Source organism: Schistocerca cancellata, chromosome 4, assembly GCF_023864275.1.
Source record: "Schistocerca cancellata isolate TAMUIC-IGC-003103 chromosome 4, iqSchCanc2.1, whole genome shotgun sequence".
NCBI classification, from domain to species: domain Eukaryota; kingdom Metazoa; phylum Arthropoda; class Insecta; order Orthoptera; family Acrididae; genus Schistocerca; species Schistocerca cancellata.
Genome location: NC_064629.1, coordinates 701,504,151 through 701,531,642, shown reverse-complemented (window position 1 = coordinate 701,531,642; position 27,492 = coordinate 701,504,151). Strand labels below are relative to the sequence as shown.

General features: G+C 37.6%; 1 protein-coding gene across 1 annotated transcript in view; it reads right to left on the bottom strand.

The window, feature by feature from the left end:
• Positions 1 to 27,492, bottom strand: part of LOC126184390 (bromodomain adjacent to zinc finger domain protein 2B-like) — a 318,222-nt gene that overhangs the window by 56,933 nt on the left and 233,797 nt on the right. The window contains exons 29-32 of the mRNA XM_049926773.1: positions 27,173 to 27,363; positions 22,575 to 22,720; positions 13,304 to 13,510; positions 12,583 to 12,758 (exon numbers count right to left, since the gene is read on the bottom strand). Coding sequence (XP_049782730.1) covers positions 12,583 to 12,758; positions 13,304 to 13,510; positions 22,575 to 22,720; positions 27,173 to 27,363 — 720 coding nt within the window. The remainder of the gene's footprint in view (positions 1 to 12,582; positions 12,759 to 13,303; positions 13,511 to 22,574; positions 22,721 to 27,172; positions 27,364 to 27,492) is intronic.

The following is a 27,492-nucleotide window of genomic DNA, read 5'->3' as shown; positions in this document are numbered from 1 at the left end:
AATGGCCAAAACTACAAGATTACGTATTGAAATGGATTCAAAGACACCATAAAATGGCACCAGAATTAATACAAAAATGATTCAAATTCACACCCATAAGCTGGCGCTACAATGGAACTTAACATACTTTACAGGTGGAGTCGGTTTGTGCTACAGGTTTACGAAGCATCATAGACTTACCGTACTTACTCGAACCTAAGCTGTACTTTTTTTCCAGTTTTTGTAATCCAAAAAACCACCTGCAGCTTGGAATCGAGTGCAAAGTAAGCGGAAGTTCTGAAAAATGTTGATAGGTGTCGATACAACTAACTTCTGCCGTCAAATATATGTAGTGCAAAACGGGTATGCTTTTCAGGCACAAAGATAAATACTGGCGCCAAATCCTCTGCATCAGTAAATAAATTAAAAGAAAAGGTAGAAGAATGTAAACATTATGCCATGTACTCTTTCGTGTTTGCTGCTATCACATTTAAATCCTGTCTGCCTAATAAACTACGAAACTAGAGTGAGACAACAGCAAACGTGGAAGAATATACCTATCATGTCATGTTTATATTCGTATTATTCTTATGCTGAATAGTGATACAGTCAGAAATGAAGCACGGCAACTGGCTAGATTTTTAAATCTAAGGTGACTCTAATTTCTGTGCAGAATGTAATGTACTAAAGAGGCATCTGCAAAGATTTTCAAACGGAGAAAAATTTTCGCTAAACTCTCGTTCAGAACATCTTCTATCATATGCAGTCTATTATTTGGTTCTTGTTGATCATTATCAAAGAAAGCAGTAGTGTAAGTAACAACAAATAGCAGTATCTTGCCGTTGTTTCGCTTATGAGACAATTCCTCTCTTTTTTTTATTGTAAGCCACGGTAGCATGCACAAAAACAAGCCATGCCGCGAGCGGCGACAGTTTGTAAACACTCATTATCAGGATGCAACAAACAATGCATGACACAGTACAATAATGCACTTTCGGCTTAGAGTGACGTAAACCCCTATAACAAAGAGCACGGCACTTATCAGATCAAAGCAAAATAAGCAATCAATTCAAACCAGATGAAGTGCGAAAAAGGAGGAGTAGCCATTAAATACGGATGGAGCACCTGACACATAGCAATGGCTACTTGGTAAAGCTTAATTGTTAAGCTTACGACTCGAACCAAACTACTGCAGCTTTATTTTCATCCATTTGACCTCAATTGTGTTTCATGTTACAATGGACCAACTTTGTTTTGATTCGGAGGGGTGGTTTAAAACTTTTCTCTCACCTTGAATTTTGAGTCTCAAATTTCAGGAGCGGCTTAGATTTGGGAATTTTTTTTCCCTTGATTTTGAGTCTCATTTTTCAGGTGCGGCTTAGATTTGAGTGCAGCTTAGATTTGAGTAAATAAGATAGCATGCGAACCAAAACCAAAATATCTCAGAAAATGTCACAAGAGTATGAAGAGAAAATATTATCTTTCCATTGCTATATTATTCAACATTGAAAGAAAACCAGTGTGGAATAAGCCAAATAACAAATATAGACGAAAGTCCTCCAAGATTTGATGTCCAAGTAACAGAACTGTTGCCATGAAAGGTGCTAAAACTGTAACTATAAAAACAAGTGGACATGAAAAAATGCATTACACTGTTGTTCTTTTGTGTTGTGCCCATGGTACTAAACTTAATCCAATGATCATTTTCTAACCCGAAACAATGACAAAACCTTCTGAAATACTGTCTGATGTTGTCGTTCATGTGCGTGACAAGGGCTGGATGGATGAGGCTGGTATGGAATTATGGATTAACAGAGTGTGGGAGAGAAGGAAAGGTGCTTTACTGAAGAAGAGTTCTCTTCTTGTGTGAGATCAGATTAGTAGCCATTTGAAAAACTCTGTGAAAGAGAAATTGAAACAGGGAAATACAGAGCGTGCTGTTATTCTGAGTGGACTTAATTCACAATTTTGACCTTTTAATGTCTCGATAAATAAACTGCTTAAAGTGTATGGGAGAGGAATGGAACAAATGGATGATGGATGAAATCCTACATGAATTCATGCCGAAGGGAGCTTTAAAACAACATAAAATCAAACAAGTATCTCAGTGGATAAAAAGAGTTGTGGTCTAGAGTGAGAGGAGACATTATTGTCAAATCTTGGAAAAAATGCAGCATAAATAAGAAAGTTCAGATGACAATTTTCAGTGATTTTAAAGGTCAGTTCAATTTTGTAAACTTTGAACTTTTTTTAGTCTTGCTTTGCAGTCTAATACTTAAAATGGTAAAAATGTTTTTATTAAAGAATTACTTAAAAATTAATCTGTGTCTTATAGTCCGTAGTATCTTATGGTCCATAAAATATGGTACCAGCCCAAAGTAATATCATACTGAGAAAAAAATAAAACTTCATTCAGAACTTTTAATGCTAATCCTATCATAAACACAGTAAGTATTTTATAAATATGTGGCTGGAACAGAGAGTCATCCACTACAATAAAATTTTTGTCAATCAGTTGAGACAGTGTCTCATTTGAACACCACCATTGTTATCCCAACACCCAAATGCATAGTCAATGATCAGTTGTAACAGACTGCTGCATAATAATTCTGTACAGCTAGGTTGGTCAGTGTATAAATGTAAATGACTAAACTCATAGGGTTGATACAGATCTGATGTGACTAGGCATTCATAGCTTGCTTGTAACAGCAAAGTCACTTTTCCGTTGCCTATATTTACCACACAACAAAGTATAAGCAGATTGGAAAACTCATGTCTGTCACTGTGAATAGTCAAATATTAAAATACCATGTGTTACTTCACTTAAAATTTTTATGACAGATGCAAACTAGTGTCAGTGTCAAGCAAAAGATTGAAAGATGTTTGCTTCATATTGACTTGAGCATCAGTAATTTTAGAGCCATGAATTTAATTTTTTCCCCAAGCAAAGATGTTTTATGTATGCAATATTCGTCTATAAACACATAGCAAACTTCCGGAGTTTTAAACTACAGGTTCCATAACCATGGGTTGGCAGGATCTAGTTATATTTAAATTCATGAAAGTAACCATGACCTCGTATTCTTCTACAAGGATATGCAAAAATAGAATACAGCAATGTTAATAAACTGATTGTAACCAATCAGTACACTTATTTATTTTGCTCTACTGCTTCAAGTGTAATATTTGATTACTGAGATGGCAGTGTCATAAAGTCATGCACTGTAACACGCAACAGTACCCAATTGTTGGCTCTGAGACACTGGGTTGGGGAGTGACAAGAAACTCAATTTCCACAAGAAAATATCACCGAGAGTTACCCTCTACCCACCATCTCATTCTTTTAAAATGGAAAATTACAGTTACATTTCCTCTTGGCAGTAAGGACGGTAGAAATGGATTTGTTTTTATAATGGTTGTTGATATTAACATGACGTCCTGCTCCCGCGTATTTTGGAAGCATCCTCCATGATATTATGACTTTGAGAGAGCCTTATTGGTTTTTGTAATACCGTTATAACTGTCAATTTCATTGTAGAGTAGCACCATCAGCATTTGTGTAGGTGATAGCACAAGATGAATAGTCTATTAATGGAGCAGTCCATAACTACACACCCGAAATTACTTTTACATTTGATGGTAAGTCTCCATCCGAGATAACATGCTGGTTCCTCCCTACACAAAAGGCCCTCAATCCAGACACAAATTCCCCTACACAAAAGGCCCTCAATCCAGACACAAATTTCACCTGATACCTCAAATGACCGTACCTTTGGCAATAAGCATAGGTGTGGTACTGAGTAAAATGCTTTCCAGAAATCAAGAACTACTGCATTTACCTGCCTGCCTTGATCCAAAGCTTTCAGTATGTCATGTGAGAAAAGTGCAAGTTGGGTTTCACATTGCATACTGCACAGTTTCTTGAATAAAAATAAAAGAATTTAACACTTTTTGAGCCAAATTCCATTACAAAGATGTGGAGAACACTTCACGTAGTTTCAGTAGGTTTCGTTGTTGCTGCTTACTTTTTGCATAGAGCTAGATGTAATCCACATAAGATAACTTGAAGGGTTTTCACTAACAGATTTGATAATATACTGTCCTCTTCTTAGAATTTAGCAGGTTCAAAAAAATATCTAAATTACAAACAACAGAGAACTGAGTGAATCATTACTCATAACTGGAACTTCTTTGGTTCCAATGTTCTCAATATTTCCAAATGGTGGTTACTTGATATTTGACCAAGAAAATATCATTTTATGTCTCCCTATAACTTCTACATGAATGAGAGAAGTTTTTCTTTGACTTACAAAATACACCATTATTTCTCTATCTACACTCATCCTTCGTCTGGAGATACTGGCTGACTTTACATAAATCTTCTTCCTCACTGTACTAATTCATCAGAACAGATTTTCCATTCTGCCAAATTCATATGCTAATCATCTCTCAATCTTGTTTCTCACATTTTATGCCCACAGTGCCAGATACGTTTATTGGTATTTTCATTCATTTAAAGTCACCTTCCAAAGATCACAAGTGTGTGTGTGTGTGTGTGTGTGTGTGTGTGTGTGTGTGTGTGTGCGTGTGTGCGTGTGCGCGCGCACGGATCTCATAGGACATTTCATTGACAATCAAACTGCTGCTTCTTCTGTCAATGGCTCACATTACTGGAGGAGCTTACAATGAGAACAGAACTCTCCCACAGGTTCAACTGTCCTCTTGAGGATCCTATTCCACTCCCCTCACCAAGAAACAATGCTTGGCAGTAATGAGGATTTAACCTGACTCCTCAGTTAGGCAATAACACATGCCATCCATGTAACCATAGTAATATCATGGACCAAGCGGGACATTATGAAATGTGTGATACTGGCTCTTAAGAATGTAACCATATGAGAGTTTGTATATTTTTGAAATGCAAATTACATGGTTACCTCTTCCAAACTACATTGTTCAATACAAACTCCTCAATAACTATAAAACTCAGTACAATGTTTAGTTGGTATAGCAAATTTTGAAAGCTACATTGTAAACAAGTGGTATATACTCACATTTTCTTTCAAATGGTTCAAATGGCTCTGAGCACTATGAGACTTAACATCTATGGTCATCAGTCCCCTAGAACTTAGAACTACTTAAACCTAACTAACCTAAGGACATCACACAACGCCCAGTCATCACGAGGCAGAGAAAATCCCTGACCCCGCCAGGAATCAAACCCGGGAACCTGGGCGTGGGACGTTTTCTTTGATCTCAAATTATTCTATCACAACATGAGAACAGAATGTTATAAATTGAAGAGCCAAAGAAACTGGTACACCTGCCTTATATTGTGTAGGGCCCCTGCGAGCATGCAGAAGTGCCAGAACACGATGTGGCATGGACTCTACTAATGTCTGAAGTAGTGCTGGAGGGAACTGACACCACAAATCCTGCAGGGCTGTCCATAAATCCGTAAGAGTACGAGGGGATGGAGATCTCTTCTGAACAGCATGCTGCAAGGCATCCCAGATATGCTCAATAATGTTCATGTCTGGGGAGTTTTGTGGCCAGCAGTAGTGTTTAAACTCAGAAGTGTGTTCCTGGAGCCACTCTGTAGTGATTCTCGATGTGTGGGGTGTCACATTGTCCTACTGGAATTGCCCAGGTCTGTCAGAATGCACAATGGACATGAATGGCTGCAGGTCATCAGACAAGATGCCTACATATGTGTCACCTGTCCGCCATATCTAGACATATCGGGGTCCATATCACTCCAACTGCACATGCCCTACTACATTACAGAGCCTCCACCAGCTTGAATAGTCCCCTGCTGACATGCAGGGTCCACAGATTCATGAAGTTGTCTCCATCCCGTACACGTCCATCCACTCAATATAATTTGAAACAAGACTCAACCAACCAGGCAACATGTTTCCAGTCATCAACAGCCCAATGTCGGTGTTGACAGGCCCGGGCGAGGCATAATACTTACAGTTTTGTTGTCATCAAGGGTACATGAGTGGGTCTTTGGCTCCGAAAGTCCATATTGATGATATCTTGTTGAACTGTTTGCACACTGACACTTTTTGATGGCCCAGCATCGAAATATGCAGCAATTTACAGAAGTGTTGCACTTCTGTCACATTGAACAAGTCTCTTCAGTCGTCACTGGTCCTGTTCTTGTAGGATCTTTTTCCAGCCACAGCAATGTCAGAGATTTGATGTTTTACTGGATTCCTGATATTCACAGTACACGCGTGAAATGGTTATATGGGGAAATCCCCACTTCATTGGTACCTCAGAGATGCTGTGTACCATCGCTCATGTGCCAACTATAACACCACATTCAAACTCACTTAAATCTTGATAACCTGCTATTGTGGCAGCAGTACTGATCTAACAACTGCACCAGACACTTGTTGTCTTATAGAGGCATTGGCAACCGCAGTGCCTTATTCTGCCTGTTTGCATATATCTGAATACACATGCCCATTCCAGTTTCTTTGTCACTTCAGTGCAAACATGTTAACAACAAAAAGCACTCTGTAATTAATAAATTAATGAACAATATTTTTACATTGTTAATCAAATGGAAAAATCAAGTTTAATGACAAAGAAAACAGTGTATTAATATGTAATTGTATCTCTAAAACAAAAGATATGCATAAAGTAATGAAAACTCAAAAGTTTGTAACTGTGAATTAACTTGTTTAAGAAACCTAACCATAGATCTCTATTTTTCCAGTTGTTCAGATATATAAAAAATGGAACTGCTGAGGTCATCATAGTTGCTGCACGAGCATCAAAATTTGGTTGGCATCCATGTCACTAAGAAATGTAATTTTACCATGTTCTCAAAGTTTTGTCAATCTTAATTTCATTCTGTTTTGTGTAAAAAGTAATGTGCAATAAATATAAACAATTTAATTACACACCTGATGTCATCTACACTATTTGGAGAACTGATTTGCAGATTGGATTTTTCCAGGCAGTAAACTGCAGATGGACAACCAAAATCATCATGCAAGACATTCTCAAATAATCAGATGAGTATTTTTGTTGCCAGCTTATGTGAATATTGCTCTTTACACTTTAATTTTTTTGTGACATACATTTGTAAAAAGTTTGTTGCCTGAATTCTGGACTTATAATTTCACTTCATTATTGACCCAATACTGAGCATTACAGTACACCATGCAGACAGTCTTACTCAACTGTTGAGAAAAAAAAGTAGTATAGCCAACACTAATGTAAGGAAAAGAAGCCAAGAGAAATTGGCAGTATCAGAAAGTAACAACTTCTTACAAGCCCAATGGTTTTATAACATAAACAGATTCACTGAAAGCTACAGAAACTGTGTATCATGTGTCTCTCCTAATGGTTGCCAGGGGATTTTCCTCTTGTGAGTTTGGTCATGAGCTGTTTCATACTATCTCCATTGTCAATGGAAAATATTATTTTGATTTATATAATTAAAAAAATCATACCTACATTTTAAGAAAATTGTGAAAAAGATCGAGTGCTACACACCGTAAAGATGATGTGCAGAGTTGCAGACAGGCACGATTGAAAGACTGTCACACACATGAAAGTCTTTTTGCTGTGCCTGTCTGCAACTCAATGTGTCATCTTTACAATGAGTAGCACTCTATCCTTTTCATAATATTGCTGATACTCCAACTTGGACATTCCACTGTTTGATTACATCTAAATTTTAATTTTATGTGGCTAATAGAGACAATAACCTCAAACTAGGGCTGTTTATAAAATATCGATGCATTGATGTATCGATATTTTTCCAAAAAGTGTCAATGTATATCAGCAATATATTTTTCCCGATGCATCAATATCAAAATGGCAGTACTGAGTGCCAATAATTTTCTTATATATTATATTTTCTTGACAATTTTTGGTACATATTTGGAGCTGTTCTTCTGAAATTGTAGTAGAACATAATTTCACTTTCACTGTGTGAAGGAGTCTTACTACTTTTTGAGCTTTCATCATGTCCAATCTTTCTCTTTGACTGTGTGAAGCAAGTATATATATGTGATAACAAGAGGAAGTCCGACTGGCTGGGGGGTGGGGGGGTGAAGGTAATAGCACACCAGTTGCATTAATAAACAAAATTTCAACGCAGCTCGTGTGCTATTTCTTCACATCGGCATTCTTCAAAAACGGTTGCTGAAAATGATGAACAAAAATCTAAATGACACGATTCGTCTTCGCTGTGGGCATAAATGTGTGAGGGGAAATGCTGATGTAATCAGCACTTGGTGCTACCAACAGAAACTGCAACAAGACCCATCGGACACTTTTTATTGTGCCACATACATGCAGTTACCATTGTTAGCAAAGTGGTTATTGCCAAGGATAAACATGCATAGTTTTCCTTTCAGTTCTTGCTCTAAGCCAGGCTACTAGTTTTTTGATGTACAGAATATCTAACAATAAACCAGTACTTAAATATACTGCTATAAAACTGGCAGTATGCTTACAATGTGAAGCCGGTATTTTTATGGGCCACTACATCAATATTTTTTCTGACAATATATCAATACCTTTTCTCGATATATCACATTCCCAATATTTTTAAAACTATCAACAGTCCTACCTCAAACTAGTGTTGTGTGGTATTAAGGTCAAGGTGATTTACTGAGAGCAACAGCAAAAAATGCAGAATAATCATGTTTCTGGCAGCTACTGGATGCATCTCAATATACATCTAAAACTATTCTCTCCCAGCCACCTGAAAGAATGTGGCCAAGGGCGTTTTATGTACAACTTTATTTACCATTTTCCCCATTCCATTTATGAATGGTGTACAAAAAGAATGATGGTGGATAAGCTTCCACATGAGCTTCAACTCTTCTTATTTAACCATCACAGTCATTTCATGAGATATATATGGAGCACAGTTACATACTGCCCAAGTGTTATTTGAATTTACACTTTTGAAATATTAACAGTAAAATCCTGTGTACTGTGTAAAGCCTCTCTTGTAACTGTGTTTTGCTTCATCTCTACTGCTTCTATTAATCTGACCTGGTAATAGTCCCAGACCCATAGAAAATACTCAGGAACTGGTCAAGCAAGGATTTTTTATGTCATATCTTTTATGCGTAAATCACATTTCATTAGATGTTGTTCAGTGGGTTTCAGTCTGGCATCTGCCTTTCCTGTAATTAGTTTTGTAAGTGTAGCTCTATTTTAAATCACTCCAGACACATGCCCATAGATATTTAACGGCTATGTCTGTTTCGAATGACTTTTATCCACTCAGATAATCAAACTATAATGGGGCTTACGGTCTACTTATGTGTAACATGTTACAGCTGTTACATTTGCCAGTTACTGCAACAAATGTCAATCCTTTACAAGTATTTTAACATTTTCAGACTTTTCAGTACTTCAGACATCATCTGCATATAGCATCACAGAGCTTCCAACATTAACTACCAGATCATTAAGATGCATCATGAAGAGTGCCAGTACAATAAAACTTCTTTAGGACATGCCCAGTTTATGTTCATGATTTCTCTTCATTTGCTTACTTATATTTGCCAGGCAGTATTCAGACCAATCACAAAACTGTCTGAAACTCCATAAGCTTGTTCTTTGTTCACTATGTGATAGTCACTGTATATCACAGTACGATGGGACTTTAGAAAAGTGTGGCATGTAACAGCAACCAAACTCAATGTTTTGCTGTGACTGTAAATAAATAATTTTGAACTGAATATCACAGTGGCAACGGCCTTGCCGCAGTGGAAGTTAAGTGCTGTCAGGCTGGTCGGCACTTGGATGGGTGACCATCCAGGCCGCCATGCACTGTTGCCATTTTTCGGCGTGCACTCAGCCTCGCGATGCCAATTGAGGAGCTACTCAACCGAATAGTAGCGGCTTCGGTCAATAATACCATCATTACGACTGGGAGAGCGGTATGCTGACCCCACGCCCCTCCTATCCACAGCCTCCTCTGAGGATGACACGGCAGTCGGATGGTCCCGATGGGCCGCTTGTGGCCTGTAGACGGAGTGGAATATCACAACAGAGTGATCTGACATTGCTGTATTAATTGGAAACAAAAAAACACAATTCTGAAATTTTGTTAAAATGGGACACAGAACTATGCTTTCCTTTGACAGCGAAGGTTGTATGAAGATTTTGAGCAGTTTTTGTTAAGGCTTAACAACCATACATGTTACGAAGACTAAACTGAAAATACCTTCAAAACACTAGAGAAATGGCATATGATAACTCTTAGTAGAGATACCTTGTAAAATATTTCCTTGGTATATTTTAAGTGTTTAGACCTATATGATGTTATAACAGTTCTAAGTCTTCACATGACATCAATACAAGTTATCAAGATTAATTTAGCAGCAATGTAAATGTTTATCTACAGCAAGCAATTGAATTTCTTCTCCGTCACATAATTATAAATAAAAAATGAGTATGCTTTACAATGGCCCAGGCAAAAAGTAGACCACATATACTTCCTGTACAAGAAAAGTTAAGGTGTCAAACTGGATGGTAAAACTTGTGTTCAGCCTGTGAGGAGAACTAATATGCAGTTTACATGACTAATTTTACCAACAAAATATTAGTATGTTAATGTACACTGATCAGTTAGAACATTATACCACCTACACAATATCCGGTGTGTCCACCTTTGGCACAGATAACAGTAGCGAAGTGTTCTGGCATGGAATCAATGAGGCCTTGGTAGGTCACTGGAAGGAGTTGGCACCACATCTGCACATAAAGTCACCTAATTCCTGTGGATTCTGGGGAGGGGGTGATGAGCTCTGACACCACATTCAATCATACCCCATATGTGTTCTATTGGGTTCAGATCTGGTGAGTTGGAGGGCCAACACATCAATTGGAACTCGTCACTGTGTTCCATGAACCACTCCATCACACTCCTGGCCTTGTGACATGGTGCACTATCTTGTTGAAAAATGCCACTGCTGTCGGGAAACGCAATCGTCATGAAGGGTTGTACATGGTCTGCAACCAGTGTATGATACTCCTTGGCAATGCCCCTCACAAGCTACACTGGATCCATGGATGCCCACATGAATGTTCCGCACAACGTAGAGCCACCATCAACTTTCCTGTCTGGTAGTACAGGTGTCAAGGAGCTGTTCCCCTGGAAGATGACAGATTTGCGCCTTCCCATCGGTGTGATAAAGAAGGTATCAGGATTCATCAGATCGTGTAACACTCTGCCCCCGATGTCGTGGTGTTAACATTGGCACATGCATGGGTCATCGACTGCAAAGCTCCGTTGTTAGGGGTGTTCAATGCACTGTGTGTTCAGACACGCTTGTACTCTGCCCAGCATTAAAGTCTGATGTTATTTCCGCAACAGTTCACCACCTGTCCTCTTTTACCAGTTTGCCCAGCCTACAATGTCCGACATCTGTAATGAGAGGTGGCTGCCCAACCCCATGATGTCTGGGAGTGGTTTCATCTTGGTTTTACCAAGTATTGAAAGGCACTCACCACAGCACTCCTCAAACACCTGACAAGTCACACAGTTCCCGAAATGTTCATGCCGAGTCTACAGGCTATCACAAACTGCCATCAGTCCAACTCAGATGGCTTGTTTGCCTTCTCCATTCTACACACAGACAGCTCGCTCATTGATACTATGTGCACCTTCTGTGTGTCTGACTAGTAGTAGCAGTCATTTCTCGCTAAGAGATGCTGCTGTCACCTGAATGGATTTATATCGATAGTAGGTTGGTAGTCATAATGTTCTGGCAGATCAGTGTATGTAGTATTTTAATTAATCTTTCAGTTATGTGGTCAATAGCATTACTGTACAAAACATTACAATCTCACAAAATTCTGGTTACAGCTCTTGCGTATTCAGACTAAAACTGTTGCCACAAGCATTACACTCAAAATACACTTTAAGAAATAGGTATCAAACATGTGTAGCTTGAGCAGAAATTGTCTTGGATAAAAAGAACAAATTCTGTATGTATGATGTGTGTATTAACTATTGCATTATTTTTGCACCACTAACTTCATAATCAGATTTCACAGTGTCAGGAAACATGTTTATTTTTTTCCCTGAGGAAGAAAAGGAATCAAGGTTAGAGTTTAATGTGCCCTTGAAACTTTGGTCATTACGGACAGAGCATAATCCCATGTGAATACTGATGGTAGTGGGAATCAACTGCAGTCTTCTTGAAGGCACCATACACTATTTACTCAAAGTAAAATTGAATATGTAAACTAAGATACCTGGATGGGGATTTGGATGCACTCCTCTCATCTTTACTTCTCCTCTTAGATAGCACAACACATTATGTATAATTAACTGGTAACTTTGAATGCTTTGTAGGCATTGTAATAAACTGAATCCCATACAAATTGTTGTGTGGGGCAACATTTAATAATCATAAAACACTGTATGATCAGTCTTCTTTTTGTATTCACTTTTGTTACTGTATCACATACAAGATGCATTCAGCACAAGGCGTAAAACATAAAAAGGATGTATTACAGCAAAATCTAAGATTAAAGCAAAAGATGTTAATTAACCTTTCAGTTTGATGATTAACAGCATTACTATACAAAATATTATAATAAACTCACCTCACACCGAGTGGAGGCTTTAAGTATCTTCTTTCAATTGCAGCTTCTAAGGAAATGAGGCGTTCTTTTGCAATCTCGACTGGATTTGTCTTTGCTTCATCAACATCTGATGGTAAACATGATGGTCTGAACACAGCTGTCTCATCTGAAGTAATCCGCGGTGGGACCTTCCATCCCTAAATGTGTAGCACAGAAAAGAAAAATAACATGTATCGCTGAACACAACTAGTTACCACAAACAGTCTCACAACCTCATAACTAAATAAGTCCTTGTGCTAATAAAAATGAGAAACTATTTGCTGTGAATAGAAAATACGTAATATACAGTACGTGGCTGAGAGGGGGGGGGGGGGGGGGGGGGGGAGCAAAACGGTGGTAAAAACAGAAAAATTCACCCAGCCACAGGCAAAAGTTGTTCTGTTTATGAATACTGGTTTAAGGAAGTGAAGAAAATGCCATTTATATAGGAAGAACAGACACTGCAAAATGCAACCTAATCTAAGAAGAAACAGATAAAATTTATGAATCATTAACAGAAAGTGAGGGGTGTGAGAGACTGATATGATGAAAGTAGAAAAGAGTATGGATTGCCAAAGTGGTGAAAAATTAAATAATGCTCCTTATATTTAGAACACACAGCAAAATGATATTCCAAAAACCATAATACAGCATTAAGTAAAGTGTAGCTTAGTAGAAATATACATTATTTGCCATAACTTACCTTTATCTGCATGCTGGCATTAGCTACCTTGTCTTCAAGTACTTCAAGCTGTTCCAGCATCTGCAAGTCAACACGAAGTGCTACTCGTGGGTACCATTGATCTGGCTCGTCTCGCAGAGGTGCTCCACCAGGTAATGCTGCGATTTTGTGATCCATGTCAGTGATTGCCAGATCTGTCACAGCTTTTTCACCTCCAGCAACACACACCTATAATGGACCAATATTGCTTCTTACTTGTTTCCATTTAACTATTTATTGTCAGTTTATCATATAAATTTTGATTACAATGGTCCAGTTCCAATTTACATCAAATGGAAGAAAAACAGCCTTACAAACAAAGAAAAATGAGTTTGAGAGCATTGCATAAAACCACAAGTGTGATTAATAAAAACAACACTAAAGGCAGTATCTACAACCAACAATTATTACAGAGAAAAAAATTTACATAAAATTTACAATTAAAACAATGCACATACTGTTTGTAATTCTTGTGAACACACATGGTACTAAGCTCAGTAAAATAAAACAGTAAACCTTTCCTAGGAGTTTTGTAATTATTATGCAAATATAGCACACAAAATGTCCTGTTTTGTCAAGTATTTCTTTTCTTCAGTCAGAAAAATGTTGGTGCTAATGATAGCAATATCAGGGAAAAAAAGAAACAATAGTTTCTAACACAAAAAATAATAATAAATGTAATGATAGGTGCATAAGAGCAAATTTTCAAATCAAATATAGTATGATGTGAAACACATAAGCCTCTAAAATGATATTTCGTTTTTATAGCTTCATAGTAGTTATAGATAACACAGTTTACTGCACTCTACTGACAACAACCAAAGCAGCAAAATCAAAAATGAGGCATTGCAAACACACCACCAAAGAGTAAACATGCATTCAAATACATCATCCTCTTTGTCCATACTCACACTAGAAATGAACATCCGATCCATTTGCTATGATGCCAAACAGAATACAAAAAATTGTAAGTATGTGGATAATGAGCAAGAAATCTTTTAGTCCTAAAGAGAATTGGCTATTACTGACCACTTGTGGGAAAAATTGAGTGGCACAAAAAACTTATAAAATGTTTAATATTCTCCCCCTCTATATGGTAATACTGCACTACAGGTAACTTAGGCTGACAAGTACCTCTATGTGCACCAAAAGTAATGCCGCAACATTTTAGGCTTATGAATGGTTGAAGGTGTAAATATGCTTAAGTATACTACTGATAAAGTATTCTTCTCTTAATGTATTACAGTGTGGAATTTAAAACTGCATGTTTAATACATCATGTGCTCCTTTTGTGGCAGGCTATACACATATCTTAAGAAATAAATGTAGTTCTATAACGCATACAGTTGGACCAAACAACAAATAACACTCTACAGAGCAGTAGAAAAATAATCTTGATGGATATGACATCCCATCAAATCCTGGAGAAAAAATATCAACTGAGTCACATATTGTTCACCTGGGAGATATGGCCAACACCATGACAGCAGTGCACCTTATAATGCCTAGTTGTATGATGAGACCCAGTTGCAGCGCACTGGGCATAAAACTGTATCAGCAGAGTACAGCCTAAGTTTTGCATATGTTGTTACCAGATAAAACTTGTTGAAATCATCTCCTGACTGTGTTGTTCACTGAGATTTGCTTTTGGTTTATACATCCAGGGCAGACCATGCACGCTTACTGCAAAAATCGCAAATTTGTTGTTTAATGTGGGTGTATTAGCTGTTGGAAGTGTCTCTTTCCATGTAGGACAATTCATATAATATTTTGAACTTTTGATTTCCCTGCACAAGAGGTAAGTTTCTGCATCTATGTTCAGCTCAGTACATTTGTCTGAAATAGTGCATGAACCCCATAGCAGTATTTAAAAGCATAGGAGCTTCTGTAAGTTTGGAAAATACAAGAAGTACTACCAGAAGTGAAGCTATGAGGGTAGGTCTTGAGTCATGTCTGGACAGCTCAGTGTATACGAGACTGCCCCTAAAACCAAGGGTCTGGGTTCAAGTCCTAGTCAAGCACACAGTTTTAATCTGCCACGATATTTCAAAATAGCACACGCACTACCGCAGATTGAAATAGTCATTCTGGAATATTTAAAAGGTTCTACAGCATTGACTTAAGTAAACAATGAAATCTGTAGCTTTGCAGTTTAAAAATGAAATTGAGTAATATGTCAAGAACATCTTTTTGGGCAGTGCACATTGCGATAGGCAAACAATTGAAAGGATATGTACATTACTATCAATAGACTGATTATTTGTGAAGGACAGAGATATTAACAAAGAAATATTATGATGAGATTACTATGAAATCAATACCATTAGCTGCCGTTGGGTGCTGATATAAATCAACAGGGACAGTTGAAAATGTGTGCCGCTTACATGGCAGATGCTCTATCCATCTGAGCCACCAAGGGCACAGAGGATAGTGCGACTGCAGGAATTTATCTCCGGCACACTCCCCGTGAGACCCACATTCTCAACTTATAGTCCACACACTACATTCGTAGTGCCCCCGCCATTATACCCATTACTTGTGGCAGACAATCCACCAAGTCCTGTAAGAGTTCAGGCAAATCGTGTGCATCTGCACTGAAGAAGGTCATCAGCCTGTTAGCCTTAAACAGTATGAAAATGCCATCTGTTCTTTCGGACATGTCCAAAAGAATAGATGCCATCTTCATATTATGATGAGGTTCATAACAAAATTCATAAATCAATATTTTAAGGTATTTAATTAAGATAAAAGTGAATGTAAGAAGTACCATGGAATCTGATAAGGCTAAATGTGAATAGTGTAATAACCATTACAAACAAGAAAGTCAGAAGTTTAACATATTTTTGCAATGTAAAATCTATATGGACAAAAGCAGAATAATTCATTTATTTAATCATATGGTTAGGGCCACCCCGTCAGGCAGGCAGTTAACTGGGTGACGGTCTTTCTATTTGATGCCACTTCAGCGACCTGCAGTCGATGAGGATGATAGGATGATGATGAGGACAGCACAACACCCAGTCCCTGGGCGGACAATATTCCCCAACCCAGCCGGGAATCGAACCTGGGCCCAGAGGATTGACAATCCATCACACTGAGCATTCAGCTACCGAGGGTGGACAAAGAATAACAACAAGGTTATATACAGAGTATAATATACAAAGGTGGTAAGTATGCAGCATACATAACAGACAGAACTGCAACTCTTACAAAGTCATTAGCAACAACACCATCACCCACAAAAAAGCTAATTCATACAATAACCAACTATGACCAGCCAAGTCATAGTCCAAGAATGACACTTTTCTAAATCACAGGCAGATGGTTATGCAACTAGGCAAAATGTGTCACGCGTAATAATGAATTGTGTTTACTCAATAAATTCACACATTAAGAAGACCTCTAGGAACTAGTACTTCAGTGAAGGAATTTAAAAACACAAGCAATAAAAATGACTAGAACAAAATAAGAGAGAATATTTATTGACGACAAAAACAGAGAGCTTATCAACAGAAAAATTAGCAATCAAGTACTGAATATCTCAAACTCCATTACTAACCATGTTCACAACATTCATTGAAAATATATTTGCCAGTTTTTTGGGTAGATGACACAAAATTATTTACTGATGTGGATTGATATAATTGAGAATGTGTGTCCAGGCCAAAGGATGTTGTGTCCGCTCATCTGTAGTTACATAAATTCTATGATACTCTATCATGTTAATGACTTTTAAAATATAAATATACAACGAACAGATAAACTACTGTACAGGCTACCGACCAAATAGTAATGTAGTTGGGCCCTACAAAAATATATAACAGGCACGTTTTTGATGCAATGTACCAATGGTTCCTAAGAAGAATCAAATGTAACACATATCTATGAGGTTTGGAGGTGTGGCACTTGAGACCCCTAGGCACGAAAGCCCAAACAAACTGCACAGATCATATTTCACTGTCAAGTGGCATTTCTCACATGGTAAATGTGTATTTGTATTCAATTCATAAGTATCATGAAACATCATAATGCAAGGATGAATATTTTTTTTTTTTTTTGGAATCACAATCACTACACTATTATTTGTGAACACTGCAACACCCTAAACGAATGGACTGAATGATTCCAAATTTCAGGAATGTATGACCAAAATGTTTACTGTTATACCAAGCTCAATAAAGGGCAATCAAATGATGTGCAAATGTGAAATCAAATGCTAGTATTATTATCTGTATCAAAAAGCACAACATTAGCATGAAAATTAGTTAGAATGGGCTTATACACAGCTTCGTGTTACAACAGTGGATAGAATGGGGCTACTCGCAATGACAAGCTGGAACTAGACCAACCACAGTGATCACAATATGCAGTGGCTATGAATGCTGCAGTGTGGAAGCCTTTATCAATGCTTTGACACAATTTGGTGGCAGTTTGAATAGCATCACACATGTCATTGCACCAATTCCATTATCCAGAAACAACAAACACTTCAGACTGCAGTGGATAGGGAAAGCCATTGTTGACATGCTGAATGGCAAAGGCAATGTTTTCACATAGTTCCTGTTTCAAGTTGCCCTGCTTTGATGGAAACATGCACTGGATGCTAAAGTGTTGAGTCATGCTTGGGAAGCTCTGATGGTAGAGCACTTGCCCGCAAAATGCAAAGGTCTCGAGTTCGAGTCTCTGTCCGACACACAGCTTTAATCTGCCGGGAAGTTTAATATAAGAATTTATTTTTATTCTTTAAATAATGTCTACATCTTCTGTGTCACTGAGCCATATAGGTATCTATACTAACTATGGATGACAGCAAAGAGCAACTAGCATAATCACATAAACACTGCCACAAGATGCAACAGGAGAAGTCATCGGGACTCAAGATGGTATGACTGCACAAAAAGTAGACAGGGTGGTGGCAATATCTTCATATGGGAAGTGTTTATATAAGATGAGATTGGATACCTGGTATGTTTGTCATTATTCCTTAAGGGAACATTCCACAGGGAGATACTTGCCGATAAAATGCATCTGCCTATTCATGTAGAGAACAGTACTTGTGACCTATAAAAAACAACATGGTATGGCATCAACAAACAATTCCAAGAATAAAAATTATGTCAAACTCTTTCAATGAACACTGCACCAACACAAGAGTACTTAGCTGGTCACTGAAGTCACCAGACCTCACTATTGTTGAGTGCTTCTGGGATTCTCTCAAGAGTGCTGTAACTGCCTTGGATGCTGTTCTGACCAGATGAACAAACAATGGCCAAATCTCTTCCCTCCACTACCCCCCCCCCCCCCCCACCTCCCACCCACAGCAATCAATATGGTCAAAGGTACCTACATTCTACTAGGAAGTTGTTTAATTTAATGCTCATTAGTGAAACTGTGCTGTTAAAACTGATGACCGATGTTTTGAACATAAAGATCATGGATTAAAAGTTAGTAAGAGAAACACTATCACATAACACAGTAATTACAATGATTTTTTGATTTCATTTTAAAATAAAATAGCCCTCTCCAACCTTCTTGGGAAAAGTGGCAGTAACCTAAACAAGGGCAGTAAATGTAATAATAGTGGGCAAAAAAATTTCTTTAATGTTCCACTGTTAATGCTTGTATTGCAAATGGAGGCAGGTACCACTCTATCATAAGGTGGTTGGTCATTTAATTATTCAAGAAACTATCTCATTATTTGTTTGGAGCAATTTAGGAAAATCATAGAAATTTCGATTTGAGAATTATGAGAGTGTACACAGATCAACTGAAAACAAAATCTGAGTAAGAATCTGAGATAATATTTTGCATCTTTTTATTATAATGCACCATTGAGATCACAGTTTTAATTCAATACAGTATAGTTTTCGCTACTGTCATCATCAATTTGTGTGTCTTCAAGTAGAAACTGAAACTTAAATTTTATGGAACTTTGTAATAAAAAATTGTGGACTGAGATTAGCTTATCCTGGACATCAGTCTTGTATTTAACCTATGCAGCACACTGTTGAATGCAGCAGCTCTACTGTGAGCAGCAATAGACAGCTTGTCATATTTACTCACACCTAAATTGTCTAGATTTTTTCTCTTGGAGCTATTTACAGGCATTTATGTAATAGGAAATACCCTTCCTGATCCAAATTACAGGGACACCCCTATGTAATGCGGAACTGAGTGCTAGATGGTATGAAAGGTGGACCCACCAGCATAAAATGTGACAGTTGCCAGTACAGAAGCGGTGACACCGAAATGGGTCAGTCAGGAGAGATCAGTGCCTTCAAACATATACTAGTCACTGAATGTCACCTGAGTAAGAAATCCAAGGGCTTTTGTTTGGTGAATGCCTGGAGGATGTTCTCTGCTGCCATGTATAGTGCCAACAGTGAAGTACTTAGGAGGTGGTGTTATGATACAGGACTGTTTTTCAAGGTTAGGATGTGGTCCCCTTATGGTGTTTTCTTAAACACTAAATGTGGAAGGATATAAACACATTTTGCAGCATTGTGTACTGCATAGGGGAACTATTCAAAGATAAAGTTTGCTTGTATCTGCATGACAATGCACTCTGTCTAAAGCTGCAGTTGTGGGGCAATGGCCTGTGGACAATAACATTCCTGAAATGGACGAGCCTGAACAGTCCCAACCTGAACTCAACGGAACACATTTCGGGTGAGTTAGAAAGTCAACTTCTCTCCAGAGCCCAGCATCCAGCACCACTAACTTGTCTGGTTTCGACTCTTGAGGAAGAATGGACTGCCATTCTTCCATAGACATTCAGAACCCTCACTAAAAGTCTCCCTGGCAGAGTTCAAGCTATCATAAAGCCAAAGGGTGGACATACCTCATACTAATGCCCATTAATAAGTGTCTAGTTACTTCAGATCAGGTAATGACATTAACTGCTTGTTGTGAATGCTATAAAACTAGGGGAAGAGAAATGTTAATTGGTCTTTGGAATTGTAAGTTTGAGTCTCTCCAGATAAAGTTTTGTTTCTTCAGTTGAACTTTTCCCAGAGGCAGCCTTCAGAGGAAGTTGGACAGATCTCAAGACACCAAAACAGCCAAAGAGTGTGTGTGTGTTGTCAAATTCAAACTCGGTAACAGGCATGTGTGGATTGTGGCATTCATCCTGCAAATATTTTTAGAGCATGTGTTGCCACACAATCTTTATTATTAAGATCAGGCACTGTCAGTGCAGCCTCAGTAGGCCAGGCTTGAAAATGAGTCTGTAAGGTTCGATAATAGTCACCCAATAAATACTGCAACTGCTGACAGAACCATTAATGAACACTTTAAGGAATTTAAGCTAAAGTTGCTGTTCCCTATCTATAAAATGTTGAAACTCAAGAAACATAAAAGTAACCTCTAACCATATACAGAAGAAGTACAACAATTGTATGATTCACTATCATTACAGAAATGAATTAAGAAAACTACACTTAACTTTGGAACATTATATCAAATTGCCTAACACGCTCTTCTATGTAACTGTTACCATAGCTCTGATATAGCTGTTACACTTAATCACATATTGAGCTTTATTCATTTGTTTTCAAGGCTCAAAAGGAATCAAAACAACAGCCTATGCATGATTACTAAAACAGAGTGGCTCTTGTGCATAAGGTATGACTGTTTTAAGGAAATTATATATCAAAGATGATCCTATGAATAACTGTGGTTTTTAGTAACTATAAAGCAACATGAGCAGCCCAGAGTACAATCACAAAGTGATCACCATATGTAGCATCCATGATTTTATCCAGTTAATTACTGTAAATGAAAGGGACTAAAAAGGATAACTTTAGATACAAGGGTCATTCAGAAAGTAAAGAACATTTTGTTTTCACATGTGACTTCGTCCTATCCCCCCCCCCCCCCCCAATCACCACCACCACAACCACTGACACCACCGGACCAATCAATGACATTGGAACTCATCTGCTTCAGTTTGGCGGCAGCTACGATCCAATACGGTTGCTTACTGCTTAGCTTTGTAATTTTAAAATGTGTGACAAAATAGACAATCTTGCCAGTGTGAGGTGTGCAGTGTTATCCATTTTTTAAATGCGCAAAACATCTGACCCATCAAAATTTATAGACAGATAACTGTGGTGTATGGTAATGTGATGAACAAAGCATAAGTTTGGAAGTTTTTATCATGTTTAATGGCGGACAGAAGAATGCTCACAACAGAGATCACTCGGGCCAGCCCTCAGTGGTGACTGATGGACTCAAAGCAAGGATCGATACAAAAATCCTAGAAGATATGTGTTTCACAATTACTGCACTGCACTCATTCTTTCCAGACATTTCAAGAACTGTGTTGTTGTATTAGGTTGTTAGTGCAGATCTGGCCTTTTAAAAAGTGTGTGCTAGGTTGGGTCCTTGAATTTTGACAGATGAATACAAAATCAAACAAATAACAGCTGCAATTACATTTCTCAGTCGCTATGAAAAGGATGGTGATGAATTTTTGAATTGCATTGTCGCTGGTAATGAGACTTGGATATCACATTTCACACCAGAAACAAAGAGCCAATCAGTGGAAGGGCATCATTCGTAAGCCCCCAATGAAACCAAAACAAGCAAAATAAATTTTGATCACCAGAAGGATTATGGCCATGGTGTTTTAGGAGAGTAAGGGTGTCCTGCTCATTGACTAAATGCTTAGAGGTGAGACCTTAAATGCAGCAACCTACTGTCAGATGCTTCAATGACTTCGCCGTGCCATTCAAAACAACTGACACAGAATGCTAACCAATGGAGTCATTCTCTTTTATGATAACACACATCCACATGCAACAGGAGTGACACATGACTTGCTTCAGTAGTTTCAGTGGGAAATGTTTCAATATTTGCCATACAGTCCAGACTTAGCCCCATGTTATTACCACTTACTTCCCGAATTAAAAGATTTTTTGGGTGGACAATGCTATGGAAGTGATGATAAACTTAAAGAAGCCATTACTCAGTGGTTCAGCAACATGGTGGCAACTGAGCATGCAGAAGGCATAAAAAGCTGGCAAAATGGTGTGACAACTGCCACATTTGAATGGTGACTATAGACAAAAGTGGCCTTGGTACCAAATCATATGTCAAATACATTTTTGTTTAGTTATATCAAATAAAAATATCTGTAGAAAAAACATTATTTACTTTCTGAATGATCCTTGTAAATAAGTAACACACAATAAAATGAGCACAAATAAGACACTAAATGAAAACATTAAAAGCTGGTACAAATAGTTCTTACCTTCCCACAAGATTCCAGTGCATGTTCCATATATTTCCCAACTACCCTCTTGAGTTCACGTTCACGGACACCTCTAGTATGCAAGTTATCTAAGATTGTCTGTAACTGATCCTTGTCTGTGATACGCCACCATCCTCTTTGTAGTTCTGTGGATTTAAAGTAATCAAATGCGTGAGTGATATGTTATACTTCATAGTGCTGCAACATAATGGCACCGAATATGTATAAAAAGGATTATGCATGTTTATTCCTTCAATCTCACCCAACCAGTTCTAGGTTCAGAGTAGAATACCATAATAAACAATGGCCAAGAATATTTACAGAAAGCAGTAAACCCATGCTAAATCATCCTAAAATCAATCATTCACCGAGAAAACGTACGATCCATGTTTTTATCTATTGCTGTTTATACACTAGCATTAAATAAAAAATTAAAACCTCCAGCAAAATGACATGGAAATACCATACTAATGTTTGCATGGACCACTGACAGACAATGCTTCAAAGATCCATGCTGTGTGCTGAGTGAGAACCACATATTAAGCATGAAAATGTGACCCATAATAATTTTATTTTACTTTCTAAAAGAGTGATATGTTGATTCAAGCAACATACTGAGTTAATAAACATAGTATACATGAGAGGATGGTGTCAATAAGAGCAATTCCTCAAATTAACTGAATTTCAGTGAAATTGTATTGAGAGCAATGGCCAAGCATGGTGGCACAGTGGTCAGCAGATTGGACTTGCATCTGGGAGGATGCTGGTCCAAATCGGTATCTGGCCATCCTGTTTTAGTTTTCCATGATTTCCCTTAATTGCTCCAGGCATGCAGGCCTTTGAAAGAGCATGGCCAATTTCCTTCCCCATCCATGAAACATTCTGAGCTTGTGCTACATCTCTAATGACTTCAATGTTGATGGGGCATTAAATTCTAATCTTCCTTCCCTTCGCCCTTCCTTCCTTCCCTGAGAGCAATGCAGGAGGGTGTATGGTCCTTGCAGAGAAACAATGGATTTAGGGTGTCAGCAGCGTGGTATTACAGTTGATTCCACATTTCAGAAAGTCATATATGCTTGTTGTCCAGATTCATGGTGGCAGCAGCATGCTCAGATTGGCACAACTCATGAGGAATCATTGCTCACCATATGGCAACTGCAGCACACAAATGATGTATGCAGAATCTTGGATAATGCATCAGGAACCATTTTCTGTGTCTTTGCTACAAGCTAGGGTATTATGTTTCATGCTACCTCTCATGATCCATCACCACACTGCACGCCTTCTACAGTATATTAAAGCGTGCAACAAGAAGGACAAATGATGAGAGATTCCACCTTAATGTCAGTGGTAATTGTTTGTGAATAGTAGGGCAACAAATACATGGTATCAGGGAGCTATATGTTGTTCTAACAGGAAAATGCTCATGTATGTACATCTCGTTTGATGCATTGGACTCTTCATAGATTTTTGTCAGTTATATCAGCTGGCATTATCCACAGAGTAGTCACCTACCAATCATTCGCAGGACATGATGTACCAGTTATTTGGTCCAGTCTGCATCATCATCAATATTTCCGGACCGATTCCAACAGGAAGTGTAAGCATCAAAAAATACTGTCTTTCAAGATGTCCCTTGGGACCTCAATGATCGCCCTATGTACAATTTCAGGATTGTGTGGCAGACAGATGAAGCTAAACAATACACTGGAAGTGTAACATACACCGTGTATAACATCTCAACAAAGTTCATTCATGTGAAACCATTGTTTCAGTGTTCCTTCATAATTTTTCACTAGTATTATTTCGTTCATGCTTATCAAGTGGAAAAACAAAAGCAAATAATATAATGGTCTTTCAGAAATGCCAAAAATTTAATAAGATACCTGGGAACACAAAATTATGATTTATTGATCCCTAATACACTGTACCTTCAAAGAGTGCAAAGAAATGTTCTACAGTAGAAACAAAATAAATATGACTATGATGATGATTTGGCTTGTGGGGCACTCAACAGCAGGGTTATCAGTGCCTGTACAAACTCCCAAACTTTTCACAGTCGGGCACCCAATCCCTGGGTGGAGAAAATCCCCGAGCAAGCCAGGATTCAAACCCGGGACCCCAAGATCCAGGGGCAGCAATGCTAGCCACTAACCACAAGCTGCAGATTAGCAAAATATGGGAGCTAATCAATGAAATGGAGTAATGAGGTTTGGATAGAACTGAAAGGTAAATGCAGCAGTCAGCATGCACGTAAGTATCTGCCTCTACGAATATATAAGTGAAGCAATGAGAGACTCAGAAATCGTAGACTTATGTGAAGTGAGGAAAAGTTGTGGTGGTTACAAAGAGAAACAAATAATATGATGGAAAAATGGCATACAGAAGGAGTCACACAGAGGAAATTCAAATTGTGTAGCTACAAAATTTTCAGGATACATTAAGTACGAAGCATCTAACTATGAAGCTTATTAGTTAAAAGTAAATGACTGGTTACTGTGATCTAGTTATGTATTAAAAAAAATACGTGAAGAGCCTTATCATGAAAACCAGGTTGTTTACAATCTCACAGAAAGCTGATACAATCATTCTCAAAGAGCACATTACATGCAGTATAAATGACTTTTGAGACTCTGCTTCTGGCAATGAGCAAATAATATATGCAATGCAAAACTTCTATGGTTTTGCACTTACATGTTAATAGCACTTTAAAAACAATTCTAGTCAAAAATTTAACATTGCTTGAAAAGGTGAAGCACAGCAATTGCAATTATTCATCAGAGTTTGGTTATATCACAGCTAGTTAACGCTATTTTATGATAGTGCTGTCAGTCTACGGATTCCTTCCTTCAGTTTAGTATGTAGGTCTACTCTGTTGCATCATGTGAATGTCATAAATGCATATACATGATTCATTAGCTGTGACACAGTTTTCAATCAAGCACTCCCTTGATCTTGGCTCAACTACCGAAAGTTATATTTTATTTTATTTTTGTGCCACAAGACTATGAAGCATTACTAACAAAGACTCATTAAACATAAAATAAAATTTTATTGGATTAGATTTTATGTATATGTAAGAAGTGCTTATAGCTGCAATGCCATTAAATATGCCACTGGCAAATTTGATAGTCAGAGAAAAAGCTGCCAAAGAATTATGAGAACATGATAGTATCATATTTTAGCAATACTTCACAATGACCTTCCACGTGAGCCATCCAAGGCATGTAAGCCTCTCACCTAATCAACCACCATAAAGCACCAATACTTCCTCAAAGCTCTGATGTCCAATGATGCAATACTCCCTGTTAGCACATCTGATAATATGATGCAGTATACATAACACATAATGTCAACTTCATGGCAGTTACAACAATCAGCCTGTTACTTCTCAATAAATATTGACAATGTTAACCAGTTTAAAATTGTTTAGCACACACACACTACAACAAACTCTTGTTATACCAAAAGCTATTCCATTGAATGTATCAATCTCCAGAATGTGTTGATCTGACAGGGGTTAAGTTACATCCATGTAGTTCAGAAAGGAAGGAGAGAAATAACAGCAGACTGAAGCTTTCAAGTCAGTCTGTGAAGTGTTCTTAAATAGTAAATATCGAGAACACTGCCTTTAAATGAAAAAGACTAGGGTTTATAACTTATAGCTTTCTCCTGCCACAAATTTTCAATACAGTTAAGTCTAAAAGAGTGACGGACTCATTCCTAAATCACACTTAAGTTCTCGAATTGCTATTTTTGCTCTGTCCCTAGCTGATACTTCATTAGTGCATGTGTTCCTACTTTATTAAATATTTTGTTCTGGTTTGTTTTTCTTTTAGTCTAGGATAATACCATCTTTGATTCATAAATTCATCCATCCTCTCTCCTCTTGCTTAGTTTGCTTTATTTTCTTAGAGACTGAAACTCATTCTGACTACTGGTTTGATATCATCAGAGACAACACAAGCTAGAACATTAACTTTGTTTAGAGCAACAGTAAGCTTTATTACATGGCTATCCCAAAAAAGTGAATTGTAGTCCACATAGCATAGTACCTTCACTTACTAACCACTTGAGCCATCTTTTGTATGAGTGGCATAACATACGAAGTATAATTTCTTTGGCAGATAACAAAATTTTTAAAAGTGTGTCATTATTATTATTATTATTATTTAAAAGTACTTATGGTCAGTGTTTCAAGAAGTTCCATCACTCAACATGATTTTTGATGTATACCAATTCTGATTTTTACCCTGTAAAGGGATTTTGTAGCACTCTTTACCAGTCTTCTGGATGTTAGAAAAATGAAACTGGAAAGGATAGTTTGGTATGTAGGTTTTAACAAAATATACTCTATCATCTCAAGTGTTTTTTACAGTTTACCTTATTATCTTTCTTCCTATTGCAAATAAAAATTATCTGTTACAGAGCACATGATATTACATAATTTTAAAAATTTCTTACCTATATTAAAACTTAATGACATGATTTTGTTTCATTTGTGCCTACAATTTCTTGAACAAAGTAAAATATATATCCTTATTCAATTTATGTGATTGACATTCAAGTATTTTCATATATACATTTTATCAACTTACCATCAGGTACAGGTTTCGCCTGTGCAGGTTCCATAGGCATCATTTTCTTCATTTGTTCCAGCTGTACCATCTCCTCTGCTGTTAATATTAAAGGTGCTGGAGACTCACACTGACTACCCCCGGGTGAAGGAGAAGAAAGTCTCGAAGGTGGTGGAAAAACAGGTATGCGTAACTCTGTAGCTGTATCACATCTGTGAATGGAAGACAAAAGTACAATATATGTTTATCTATTAAGAAGGGATTTAGGTGGACACCTGTTACCTACAAAAATTCCATACGTACATAGCTGATAGCCGATCATACAAAGATACTTTGTAGAC